We start from the raw sequence: 10,975 nt of genomic DNA on the forward strand, positions 1-10,975 counted from the left end.
CCGACTCTGCAGACAAGTCCTGCTTCAACACCCTCTTCAACTACGAAGACATGCAGGAGATCACGCAGCACTTTGCCGTCGTCCATGTGGATGCTCCTGGACAGCAGGAGGGCGCACCTCCCTTCCCCAGCGGGTGAGCGAGCTGATGAATGGCCGCCGGGTTTCAAACCATCAATTCATTCATGTGAACTGCAGCCCAGCAAAACTGGCGGCTCATTCGCTGATCGAGTCGCATTTATCACAGCGCAGGCAACTTAACTCACCCTCTTCAACAGGTATCGCTACCCCACCATGGATGAGTTGGCGGAAATGCTGCCCTCCGTGATGACTCAGCTGAAGTAAGGAGCCTCCTGCAGAACGGCGCTCATCAACATATTTTAAATATTCATCTGCCGCTCGTGATGACGGATGTCTCGTTGCAGGGTCAGCAGCGTGATTGGAATCGGCGTGGGAGCCGGAGCGTACGTTCTCACTCGCTTTGCAGTGAGTCCTGCACAAAGCAGCCGCACCACCACACGCCCTTTTTCTGGGTCAATAAATAACAGGGTTTTCAGGACACAGCGTTTTATCTTTAGGCTTCAGGTCCACGCAGTTAATTTCCACTGCTCTGGCAGTGGACCTCTATATATTAGAGTCGCGATGGAACGCGATAATGGTTCCTGTTTAGGAAATGAAAGGTGCTGCTTTTCCTGCTATGTGAGCTGCCACTGCTAGGATTAAATGAGGAATTGATCGAGAAATGTGTTTCCTAGTGAGCAGCAGGGAGCAAAACATTCTCACTGTTGCCGCTCCCACATGGTGTCGAGAGTAGATTTAGCTGCAGGAGAGCATCTCATTCTGACCCGAGGCACTTGGAGAGCCCTCAAGTCTTTCGGTTGTGTTTTGATGAGGCCAGGACATCCGTGCATCTGTTAATGTTTGGCTGGAAAAGTGCAGCGTAAGCACTTTTTAATTCTGTGCCTCAGATTGCTTGTAAAAAATGTGCCAAGTCAGTGAGAGTTACATGATCTTATCACAACGTGACTGTGTCTGGTTGGATTTGCAGTCTTTTCATATTGTGAAGGTCTAATTCCTCGTGGAGTCTTCCAAACGTTACCGACAAAAGTCAGACTGCACATTCAAGAGCCGAATAATGCAGCTGTTTCTTGCTCATACTCTGTGTATGAAAACAAGCAGTGAGCCGTGACGGCCAAAGGCAGACTGGGCGATCGTCTCCCTGCAGCGCTAACCTTCGCCCCTTTGTCTCTCAGCTGAACAACCCGTCTCTGGTCGAGGGCCTGGTTCTCATCAACGTCGACCCATGCGCTGAGGGCTGGATTGACTGGGCGGCTTCAAAGGTCTGCGTGATGGTTACTTTGCTATTTAAAAACCCAAATGTAGCCAGAGCACTCTTCTGCTGAAAGCTTTCATTTTAATAATTGACCCACAATGTCTCTACACATCACAGACTGCAGTTTGATTCATGAGTTCACTGGGCTTTATCCAGCTTTTCCCTCGCGTGGTTCCGACCAAGATACAAGTTTCGTTTTACATCCTCAAGCTTAGAATCACACACAACAGCAATTTATCATGAAACATCCACAAACACTTTAAAACAAGTCTTCGTCTGTCTGTTGTGACGAAGGATGGGAAGTTCATTTCTATTTATTAATTACATACAAAAATAACAGATTAGTCGTAGACCTTTTTTCAGTGCCCCAATTCCAGGTGCACCTCACTGTGCACTGTGTAAAAAATGTTTTTAAAAAATTATACCACTCCCTTAGTTCTAACAACATGAAATGATTTCAGGGCTCAAATAGAAATGTGTCTTTACACGAGTGGCCGTCTGTCTCCTCCCTGAGGTTCTGACTGCATCTCTCTGTCCTTCCTCTCCAGCTGACCGGATGGACCAGTAACTTGGTCGACATCGTCATGGCTCATCACTTCAGCACCGTAAGTTTCATCTCCGAAACTTCCTCCCCTTGTTGCTGACCTATTTCGGTGACGTGAACCCAGAGTGGCAGCTTCCAAATTTCCCCTGACGCCTTCTGAAACAGCCGTGTGGTTATTATTTTGTCCTCTCTTTGATACCGAGCCTGAACTGACTGGTCCACAGGACGAGCTGACTGATAATCAGGAGCTGATTCAGACTTACCGCCTGCACATTGCTCAGGACATCAACCAGGACAACCTGGCGCTCTTCTGCGGCTCCTACCAGTAGTAAGCAATGTTTTCATCGCCATAACTCTCCATAACCAATGCTAGTTTTCACGTCACCTAATGAGAAGAAGACACAGTTCTGAAGCACATTACTGATACTGAAAACTGTTGTGTTGCACTAACTCATCCTGCGACTCAACAGCCGCCAGGATCTGGCGATCGAGCGGCCAATCGTGGGCCTGAACGAAGACAGCGTCAACACGCTAACGTACGTGCTTTTTACGAAACCCAGATGTGCGTTCCAAACATTAACAGCCTCTTCTGTGCAGGTGCCCTGCTTTGCTGGTGGTGGGTGACACGTCTCCTGCTGTGGAAGCTGTGGTAGGTGACATCATGCACTAATGTCGTTGGAGAATTGTGAAACCTCAACAGTTTTATCTCAACACCTACACCGTCAGTCTCAAACTCAGACTTTCCTGGCTTCCACTGGAGGTGGCCTCTGTCTGCGACGGGCTGCATCAAGTCTTCCACACGTGAACTTTGTCACTCGTCACGAGCATGGCTCATTCACATTAGCTGACTTCACACAAAGTGAAGGAGTGAAACACAGGCTTGCTTCAGTTTGCAGTCACAGCTTAGACACGTCAGGGTCAGTCATGCTCTCTTTACCAGAAACATCGAGCCCTCAGTCAACATGGCTGACATGAACAACTGTTTTTGTTATGGTGTGTTTTACTTGTTCATATTTATTATTTCAGCTAAAAACACAATAACAAGGTGAAATTGAGGTTTTGCCATGTTTTCATTTGTGAAAGACACAGCGGCCAGTGGCGGCAGATGCGAGTCTTCTAGGCTGCCGATTGGTTGGAACTAGTTATGGGCAGATGAGGCATCATGACACAGTATTGCAGGGTCCATGAAACAGCGTCCTGGTTTTCAGAGGCCACTAGGTGGCGCTCTTGGTTTAGAAATGATGGAAGGTTTCATTGAATTAGTTGTTCAAGTCCAAACATTTAGCATCTGGTGGCCTGGAAAATCAGAGCACTGTTTCATGAAACCTCATCCACCCATCACTGGTGGGAACAGTTTGGCGCTCCTGCACTTACCTATAATGTCCAATAGGGGGCTGAAAGAATCTGCAGCTTTCATTTGGTCTCAAAGTTGAGACCCTTTGTTCAAGATAAGATAAACAAGTAGATCACTAAGAAGAAGCGGAGACCTTCATTGTTTAGAAATGGGAATATCTTGCTTCATAAATGCTGACTCTGCATCCGCCTCTGTGGTGTTGCAGGTGGAGTGTAATTCCAGGTTAAACCCCACAAAGACCACTCTGCTGAAGGTGAGGTGTTTTACTGTAGCCTCTGATGGTGAAGAGTAAATCCTTGTGCTGACTGTTTGTCTGCTGACAGATGGCCGACTGTGGAGGTTTGCCACAGGTGGTTCAGGTGAGTCACCTCTGAAGACCTCATCAAACCTTTCTACATTTTCATCCTGGAGTTACTGTATTATAGCTTTATTGGGAATTTTAGGAGTTGTTTTTGCATTTCTTTCCTTCCCTGAATGTTCTTCTCTGTTTCACAGCCGGGCAAACTCGCCGAGGCCTTCAAGTACTTTGTTCAGGGCATGGGCTACAGTAAGTTGTCACATTTACTGCTCTTGTTGTTGACTGTCTCACCTGCTGATGTCATGCTGACGTTTAGAGATCACAGCGCGCCTCGCGGAGCGGCGCACTTGTGGTCACGGCTCCTCTGTGTAGTTCACGGAGTTTCCTGTTGACGTGATTCTCATGACAAGTGTTGAGGATTGTTTACTCTGCAGCCTCCATCAGCCGTTGCTGAATCCCCCCTCCCTGTGGGTGGAGTTTGGAGTGGGGCCAGCAGCATGAAAAGACTTGTTTATTGTCAGCCTGGTCACGAACCGTCTGCCTGTGTGACTCAAAGTAACGGCTAACGCTGTTTCCTCTCCACTTCCTGCAGCATGCGGTAGCAAAGCCCCTCAGTAGGTGAGGGGTTGAAGTCCTGGAGTGTCTGCAGTGGCTTCCTCCTCTCCAGTGCTCATGTTTTTGTGCCGTGTTTTTTCTCCCTTCAGATGTGTTACGTGCAAGCTTTTAGTCTGAGATCGAAACTTTTGATTGGACTGTGGATTATGGGATGTCATACTGGATAACTGGGGGCGAGAAACTGGGTCTCCTGTTTGTGAACTGTGAAACATGAGGCTTTGTTTTGCTCAGCGTGTCATTGCGTGTATCAGAGTTTGGATCTGGCGCTGGAGAGTTTGCAGAGCTCATGAACAGTATATCATTCACTGCACTTCTCTGTCAGTGAGTGCATCACCCAGCCAGACTCTGGGTGAGTTATCCCATCCATTGTTTAAGCTTGTGAAGGATTCCTCCCTGACGGATGCTGCTCAACTCCCAACACACAAAATACTATCTAGATTTCTGCCTAAATGAGGTCAATGAATTTCCTCCGACTTTCATAAAGAGGACGGATTGAGCTTAGGTGGTGTGAAGTGATTTTTCCTGTCTTCTCGCTTGCCATCAGCTGCGCAGGTGGAGCTTCCACCGTGGCCAGGCTGTAAAGGCCATCCGTCCCGCCGAGCAAATGCCAGCGAAGGATTAGACCAGATTTACAAAAATGCGGTTGCAGCATGTGGAAAATTAAATCTCAACATCGCAGCATGTTCCTGGAAGCAGCTTGTCTTTTATGAGCACGTTTCTCTCGTGTGAAGTGCAAAATACAAGTCACACCTCAGAGGTTATTATTGCTGAGCTGGCGCCTGAGAAGGGACTTTCGCACATTCCTACTTTTCTCCTCCTTGGATCTCACTCGACTGGTGGAAGCAAGTGGTGTTTACTCAACATGTTTCCTGTCTTTCTTTCCCTCCTCTGTCGTGCCCAGTTCCCTACGTTCTTCTCAGTCACCTGAGCAACGAATCAGGTACCAGGTTCAGTCCAGACACATCACTCTCAGAGTACGCCATGAAGTCGAAGCATGACTGTGTCGTCCAGTGCTTTTATTTTGCTGCATGAAGGTTTCTCTTTTATTTGGCCTGTTCTTGTGTGTTTTCTTTATGATTTGTTTGGCTGCTTTGTTGCCAGGAGAAGTGAGAGGAATAATAATAATAACAATGCTGGCGCTGTGTTTCAGTGCCGTCAGCAGGAATGACTCGACTGGCCCGCTCCCGCACCACGTCCTCCTCCAGCATCACCTCCATGGACAGCAGTCGCAGTCGCAACAATCTCAACAGCCTGCTGGAGGGCGGCGGTGGCGGCGCCCTGGACAGCCAGTCAGGACCCCAAACCATGGAGGTCTCCTGCTAAACCCCCCACCCTCATGCCTCTCAAAGTAACTTATGCCTCCCCCTCCCCTGCCCCCTGCTCCTTAGCAACTCAACAGATGAAGGTCATATTAGAGGATGTAACAAACATACTGTATAAAATAGTGTCTATGATAATCAAATATTCCCTCCAGACTGGCAGATGTTCTAAACAACCCACCTGCTTGTATTTATTTCCTCTCCATGTTGTTGTTTTTAATCCACTTTGTTGTGACTCTTTGGGCGGTGATTCGCCTCTTGGTGTCGTCCACCTTTGAAATATTCATGTCGGCCGAAGCAGCGTCAGCCAGGGCCATCACATATTCATGCACACCAGCTATTTTTAAATGACCGCCTCTTTTGTTGTCACTTGTTTTTGTAACTTCATCTCTTCGTGTAGAACCATGGTTTTTTGTTCTCGTGGCGTTTTAAAGTGTCAGACTAGCGCTCTCACCGATTCAACCACACGACGGATCAATAAACTGGAGAATAAGTAAAAGCGTCTCGCTTGTTTAATCGGAGCGATTTGTTTCTCTGTCAGTGGAAAACTGGTGCGGTGACTGTTTCCAACCGCGCTTGTTCTGGTTTCCTCATCAAGCTCATGTTGTCAAAGACACGCTGATCTATTTTTAGCCTTAAACACACACACAGAAAATACTGTGGTGCTTCGAAGAGAAGATAAGAAGATGGACTTAATTGAGAACATGTATTGTGGGTCGCTGGTTTTAAAGCTCATGATTTCAACAACTCATAAAAGATTCATTGATGGCTCTGCCGTACCTGTAATAACTTGATCATTACTATTCAACCTCGTGAAAATATCTATTCCAATCGATACTGTTGACTCTGGAAAAACTGAGTGCAACCTTCCTCAGAGGGGAAGTGAAGTATTAATAGAACCGGACAGCAGAAACTGAAAAGCTCAAAAGAGAGAACTTGGTCCTGGAATAATCTGAACCAGAGAGGAGTTGGTGAACGTAGAATGGGTAAGTGCTTGCTCTGAATGAGGGAAGGAAATCTTTTTTTTATATTTCAAGGAAATATTTAAAGACCCACGGGCCTCCTCCTGCTCAGGAGGTAACAGCTTACAAGGAACAGGTCCTGGAACTGTCCCCATAAGAAGCAGGCACCACCTCCTCTGGCTTCTCTGGACGTGGAGGAGCTGTGGTTTGAATCCCTCCTCAAGTGCTTAGAGTAGGGGAGAAAGGAAGAGCTTCATCCTTTGGCTCAGCTCTTTTAACCTTCTCGGTAGTAGGCACTTAGCTACATTTTAAGGGGTTTTAGTCTTTAATGGCCCAAATATCTTTCACATTCTCTTGAATGTTTGCCTCACTGATCATCATCACCCCCATCCCTCCACCCCCAAGAGTCGTGACCTGCACCGACCACCCATGCTGTGACAGGGACAACAGCAGTGCTGCGCTTGTGCAGAGAATCTCAGAGGCACAGACGACAGACTGCACTGAGTGGCACCACATTGTCTGCAGCTAAAAGTTCAGGGGTCACATCCATCTCGAAAATATCACACCATGAGAAAGAGCTGTACTTTGTTTGAGTTGGTGTCTGCTCACACAACTGTGTAGTGCACATTTATGTTTTATAAGTCTGTTTGAGCCCCCTCACCAGGGGGGCCTAGATTAGACCATTGTTTCTGCAAGGTACGGAACAGAGGGTTCGAATGGTCAGGGTGACAAACCCTTGTGTGTAAAAGGTTGCATGAACTATCATAACACCTGCACGATCAGTAATCTGACTTGGATCTGCAGCGTAATTGTTGCTGCTGAGAGGGTGATGTTGTTGACACCGTCGGCTAAAATCAGTGGACTGAAACGCGTCACACGTCACTGCTGGGATTTGCTCATGAGATGTTTGTCCTAATATTATTTTCTGTCTTCAGCCTTTGTGCTGTGAAACAAGAAACCTTTTTGCGTATCGCAGCATTTGAAAAGAGTTCGCAGGGAAAATGCGGTTAACACCGTGACCTCACACTGAGCGAGCTCAGGCGCTGGTTACAAAACAAACACTGGTGCAGATCAAGACGTCCGAGGACACAATGAATAAATCATTTCAAAATAAAAGCGTTGGTCCTGGAGACCTTCAGTGTCACAGGAAGCTGCACCGGGGTGACATACAAAAAGGCAGCACAGGAAGTCTGCTCTCAGCCTCCCGCCTTCTCCCCCAGAGGTGGCAGCTGCAAAAACAGAGACGTCTTCATGAGAGCGGAGGAAGGAACACAGACCTTCTCATTGAGCAGCAGAGTCAGAGTGGAGCTCTTCATCTGGGTCGGACCACACACAGGTCTCTGATCATGTGAGTATGAGCTGACTCTGTATACATTTGTCTTATTTCTGATTTGGAATTTCTGTTTCTTCAGCTGTGTGAAATATTATTGTCTGATGGTTGGTTGACTGGAACATGTCCATGTTTGATAGCGTCCATTCTCACCGCAGCCTTCACAGCTCCACTGATCTGGCTCACCATGGGCACCTGCCCCACCAGAAGTAGAGCCAACCGGACAGTCTTAGAAAACACATCTGAACCGGTCGCAGCAGGTAACAAGCAGCCACACCACTTCAACATCATAAAACAAAGGCATTTTTGTGCGACAACTCTCTTCTCACTTGCCTTGCTGCAGCCCCCCAGGGAGCTCTGACAGTCTCCCTCTTCAACTATCCGTCCTTCGGCCACACAGAACTGACCATGTGCATCGCAGAGAGACTCGACATCGTATCCAAGTATGTAACGCTTGATCAGCCAAAACACTGTCTGAAGATGGCCGGCCTCCTTTACTCTCACACTTGACTGTGTCTTCACAAGTGAATTCAGAGCCAACTCACACCTGCGGAAGATAAAACTCAACATGAGGTTCAGACAATAGTGCTCAGTACCTAGGTCTGCATAGGCAGAAGAAGCCTGCCCTCTTCTGAAGGAAAACATTTCCTGCCTGATCTTTCATGGCTCAAGCTGAATTATCACATTTGATCTCTTCACCCGTCACACAGTCCAAAATGAAATCATTATTTTTACCATTTCTAATTTGCTTTTTCTACCAATGTCACATATTTTTGACTAAACATTTATTTTTTTTTTTTTTCTTATTATGAGAGCACAAGTTTTTCTTTGCTTCTTTTTGATCTAACTTTATATCATTGACCATTCCAATGCATTTTTCATTGCTGTCTCAAGATCCAGGTTTAAAAACAATAGATCCTATTAACACTGGCTCCTCTCATGTTGACTCATAGCCATGCTACCTTGAACTGCAGATGCACTCTTTTGTTCCATATAATATCTATCTATCTTCAGAGATGATTGTGTTTTATGCATATATACATCAAAGGACAGTTTCATTGTAATGTTACTATGATCTTTTTTGACATTTCTTTCCATACTTCCAAGTATGAAGTCATGTTTGTGCCTAAGTAGCAAGTCAGTGTGATAAAATAAGTGCTGATGCAGACACATTAAACAGAACAAACGTCCCCTAATTTCCTAAATATTCTTAAAACAGGGTGTTTTCCATAAGCTGAGCCAAAAGGCACAGCTATCTGTGATCAAAAGCTCCTACAGTGGAGAGACGAAGATGATGGGAAATGTTGCAGACGTCTTCCTTCAGGGTGTCTGGACTCTTCCTTATGTGAATCACGTCTTGCTGAAGACCAAATACTTTTGAGACTCTTATCACTATTAGAGCCTTGAGCACCATCTGTCACATTACAGACATGTTAAACATTTATTCGAAAAGCCTCTAGGCAAAATGAAGTGTGTTGGTTGGAGGATAATAGTGAAGACAGTCATAAACATGGTTTCTATGGCAACTTCAAGTGCTTCCTGTTTCTGACAGCGACGGTGATTTCATGATGGTGAAGTCATCAACCACAGGCCGAGAGAGCTACATTCCTACCAACTACACAGCCAGAGTCGTGCACGGGTGAGTGGTTTCACGCTGAAATATTCCAAGAAGTGAGTCAGAGGTTGCCTGCAGCCTCAGCTCCTCTTGTCTTCTGTTTTTCCTGACACATATTTGTGACCTGTGGACGGCAGGTGGTTGTTCTCGGGGATCAGCAGGTATAAAGCCGTGGAGCTTCTCATGCAGTCCAACAACCAGAAGGGGGCTTTTCTCATCCGAGAGTCGGAGACCAGCAGCGGTAAGACTTGCTCCGATGAAAGACGCTGTGGAGCGTGAGCCCTGGTGGTGAGTGCTGCGGCCTCACACCAGAAAGGTTTGACTCAGGCTTCAGGCTCGGTCCAGTTCAAAGCTCTCGCAGTGTTGGCGCTCTGGTTTCCTCCCACAGTGCTTAAACATACTGAGAGCAGGTGTGAGTGGTTGTCTGTCCAGGGCGTCCACCTCTTACAAACAGACACCATAATATGAAATGTAGACTGCAACTGTTTTCATCTGCGGTTGCTCTAAAATATGGCACATAAAAATACAATTATTACAGCAATTCTGAAGCTTTAGATTCATCCAGAGTGAGACACAAGTCTCACAAGGGTTTTAATTTAAGATATTTTCCGGTCCTCAGGTCTGATCTAAAGGTCAAACAATATGATAAAGTTTGTTTTCAAACTCTAATAACTCTAAGAAACAGTCTGCCCTGCCGGGGGAATGTGTCTCTCAACAGCTGTGTCACGTCTTTTTTTAGATTCTTTTTCTCTCTCTGTCCTGTGGAAGACCAACGGCACACGGGCCGACTGTGTGAAGCACTACCGCATCTCTCGCCTTCAGAATAGCTGGGTCTACATCTCACCTGGACTCACATTCCCCTCCCTGCAGCACCTGGTGGAACACTACTCAGGTACGGACGGGAGGCTGACCCTGTTGGTCCCGGAAGATGAAAACCGACTGTGTTGCCTTGTCTAGAGTCGGCAGATGGACTGTGTTGTCCGCTGAGGAGGCCGTGCTTCATCAGAGGTTTGAGCAGCCCCAGGGAGAGCAGACCTGCTCCTGTAGCTATCAGGAGGCCCACCATCAACTGGAAGGACATTAGCAGGTGATTCATTTAGGTTTTTATAAAGCAGCTCTCACATGTCAATGACCATGACTTCTTCCAGGTCGGCGATCTTCAGAAGAAAGAGAACCGGTTCCGACAACTCCCTGGTCAGCGAGGGCCTGAGGGAGGCCATCAGCTCCTACATCCAGCTGACAGAAGGAACCGACCACGGCTGGGACACTTGAAAAGACCTTGACCTCCTTGTCTGGGAAGGATGGAATTTTGAGTAACTTCATTTTAGCTGCTTTGCCAGGTGTGATGGACTGTTTTAAGCCAGAGCAGCTGGTAAATATCTGTGTTTACCTTTTTTCTGAATGTACTATGTCTTTGCCTGTACAGGTCGTTTGAATGTTATTTTCGTGATTGTTTTTTTTTCTTGAAAATATTATTTCTATTTAATGATGAAAATAAAACGGATTGTTTTTGCCTAATTTAATCAACCAATATAAGGGTTTTTGCTCGCCTGCATTCAATACCTGAAAATATTTTTCTCATAAAAGAAAAAAGTCAGTTGTAGTAAC

General features: G+C 46.4%; 2 protein-coding genes across 5 annotated transcripts in view; both read left to right on the forward strand.

Annotated features, from left to right (window-relative positions):
• Positions 1-5,959, forward strand: part of ndrg3a (ndrg family member 3a) — a 31,858-nt gene extending 25,899 nt beyond the window's left edge. For 2 of the 3 annotated variants that reach the window (XM_053868446.1, XM_053868448.1), the window contains 13 exons: positions 13-133; positions 276-338; positions 423-483; positions 1,251-1,337; positions 1,879-1,935; positions 2,099-2,202; positions 2,345-2,410; positions 2,472-2,523; positions 3,434-3,481; positions 3,552-3,587; positions 3,724-3,775; positions 5,043-5,081; positions 5,292-5,959. In XM_053868446.1, the coding sequence (XP_053724421.1) occupies positions 13-133; positions 276-338; positions 423-483; positions 1,251-1,337; positions 1,879-1,935; positions 2,099-2,202; positions 2,345-2,410; positions 2,472-2,523; positions 3,434-3,481; positions 3,552-3,587; positions 3,724-3,775; positions 5,043-5,081; positions 5,292-5,464 (959 nt within the window). In that variant the 3' untranslated portion in view covers positions 5,465-5,959. The remainder of the gene's footprint in view (positions 1-12; positions 134-275; positions 339-422; positions 484-1,250; positions 1,338-1,878; positions 1,936-2,098; positions 2,203-2,344; positions 2,411-2,471; positions 2,524-3,433; positions 3,482-3,551; positions 3,588-3,723; positions 3,776-5,042; positions 5,082-5,291) is intronic. The other variant, XM_053868447.1, reaches the window with a different exon arrangement.
• Positions 5,960-7,609: 1,650 nt separating this feature from the next.
• sla2a (Src like adaptor 2a) lies at positions 7,610-10,876 on the forward strand. Of its 2 annotated transcripts, none has more exons than XM_053868507.1 (8): positions 7,610-7,770; positions 7,893-8,012; positions 8,096-8,195; positions 9,305-9,391; positions 9,505-9,608; positions 10,107-10,259; positions 10,325-10,454; positions 10,516-10,876. In XM_053868507.1, the coding sequence occupies exons 2-8, from the start codon at positions 7,940-7,942 to the stop codon at positions 10,637-10,639; spliced, it is 771 nt and encodes a 256-aa protein (XP_053724482.1). In that variant the 5' UTR covers positions 7,610-7,770; positions 7,893-7,939; the 3' UTR covers positions 10,640-10,876. The 2 variants fall into 2 exon arrangements, with proteins under 2 accessions (XP_053724482.1, XP_053724483.1); XM_053868508.1 differs by having other exon boundaries at positions 7,612-7,770; positions 7,911-8,012.
• Positions 10,877-10,975: the final 99 nt, after the last annotated feature.

The sequence above is a fragment of the Synchiropus splendidus genome, chromosome 6 (genome assembly GCF_027744825.2).
Source record: "Synchiropus splendidus isolate RoL2022-P1 chromosome 6, RoL_Sspl_1.0, whole genome shotgun sequence".
In the NCBI taxonomy this organism is placed as follows: Eukaryota; Metazoa; Chordata; class Actinopteri; order Syngnathiformes; family Callionymidae; genus Synchiropus; species Synchiropus splendidus.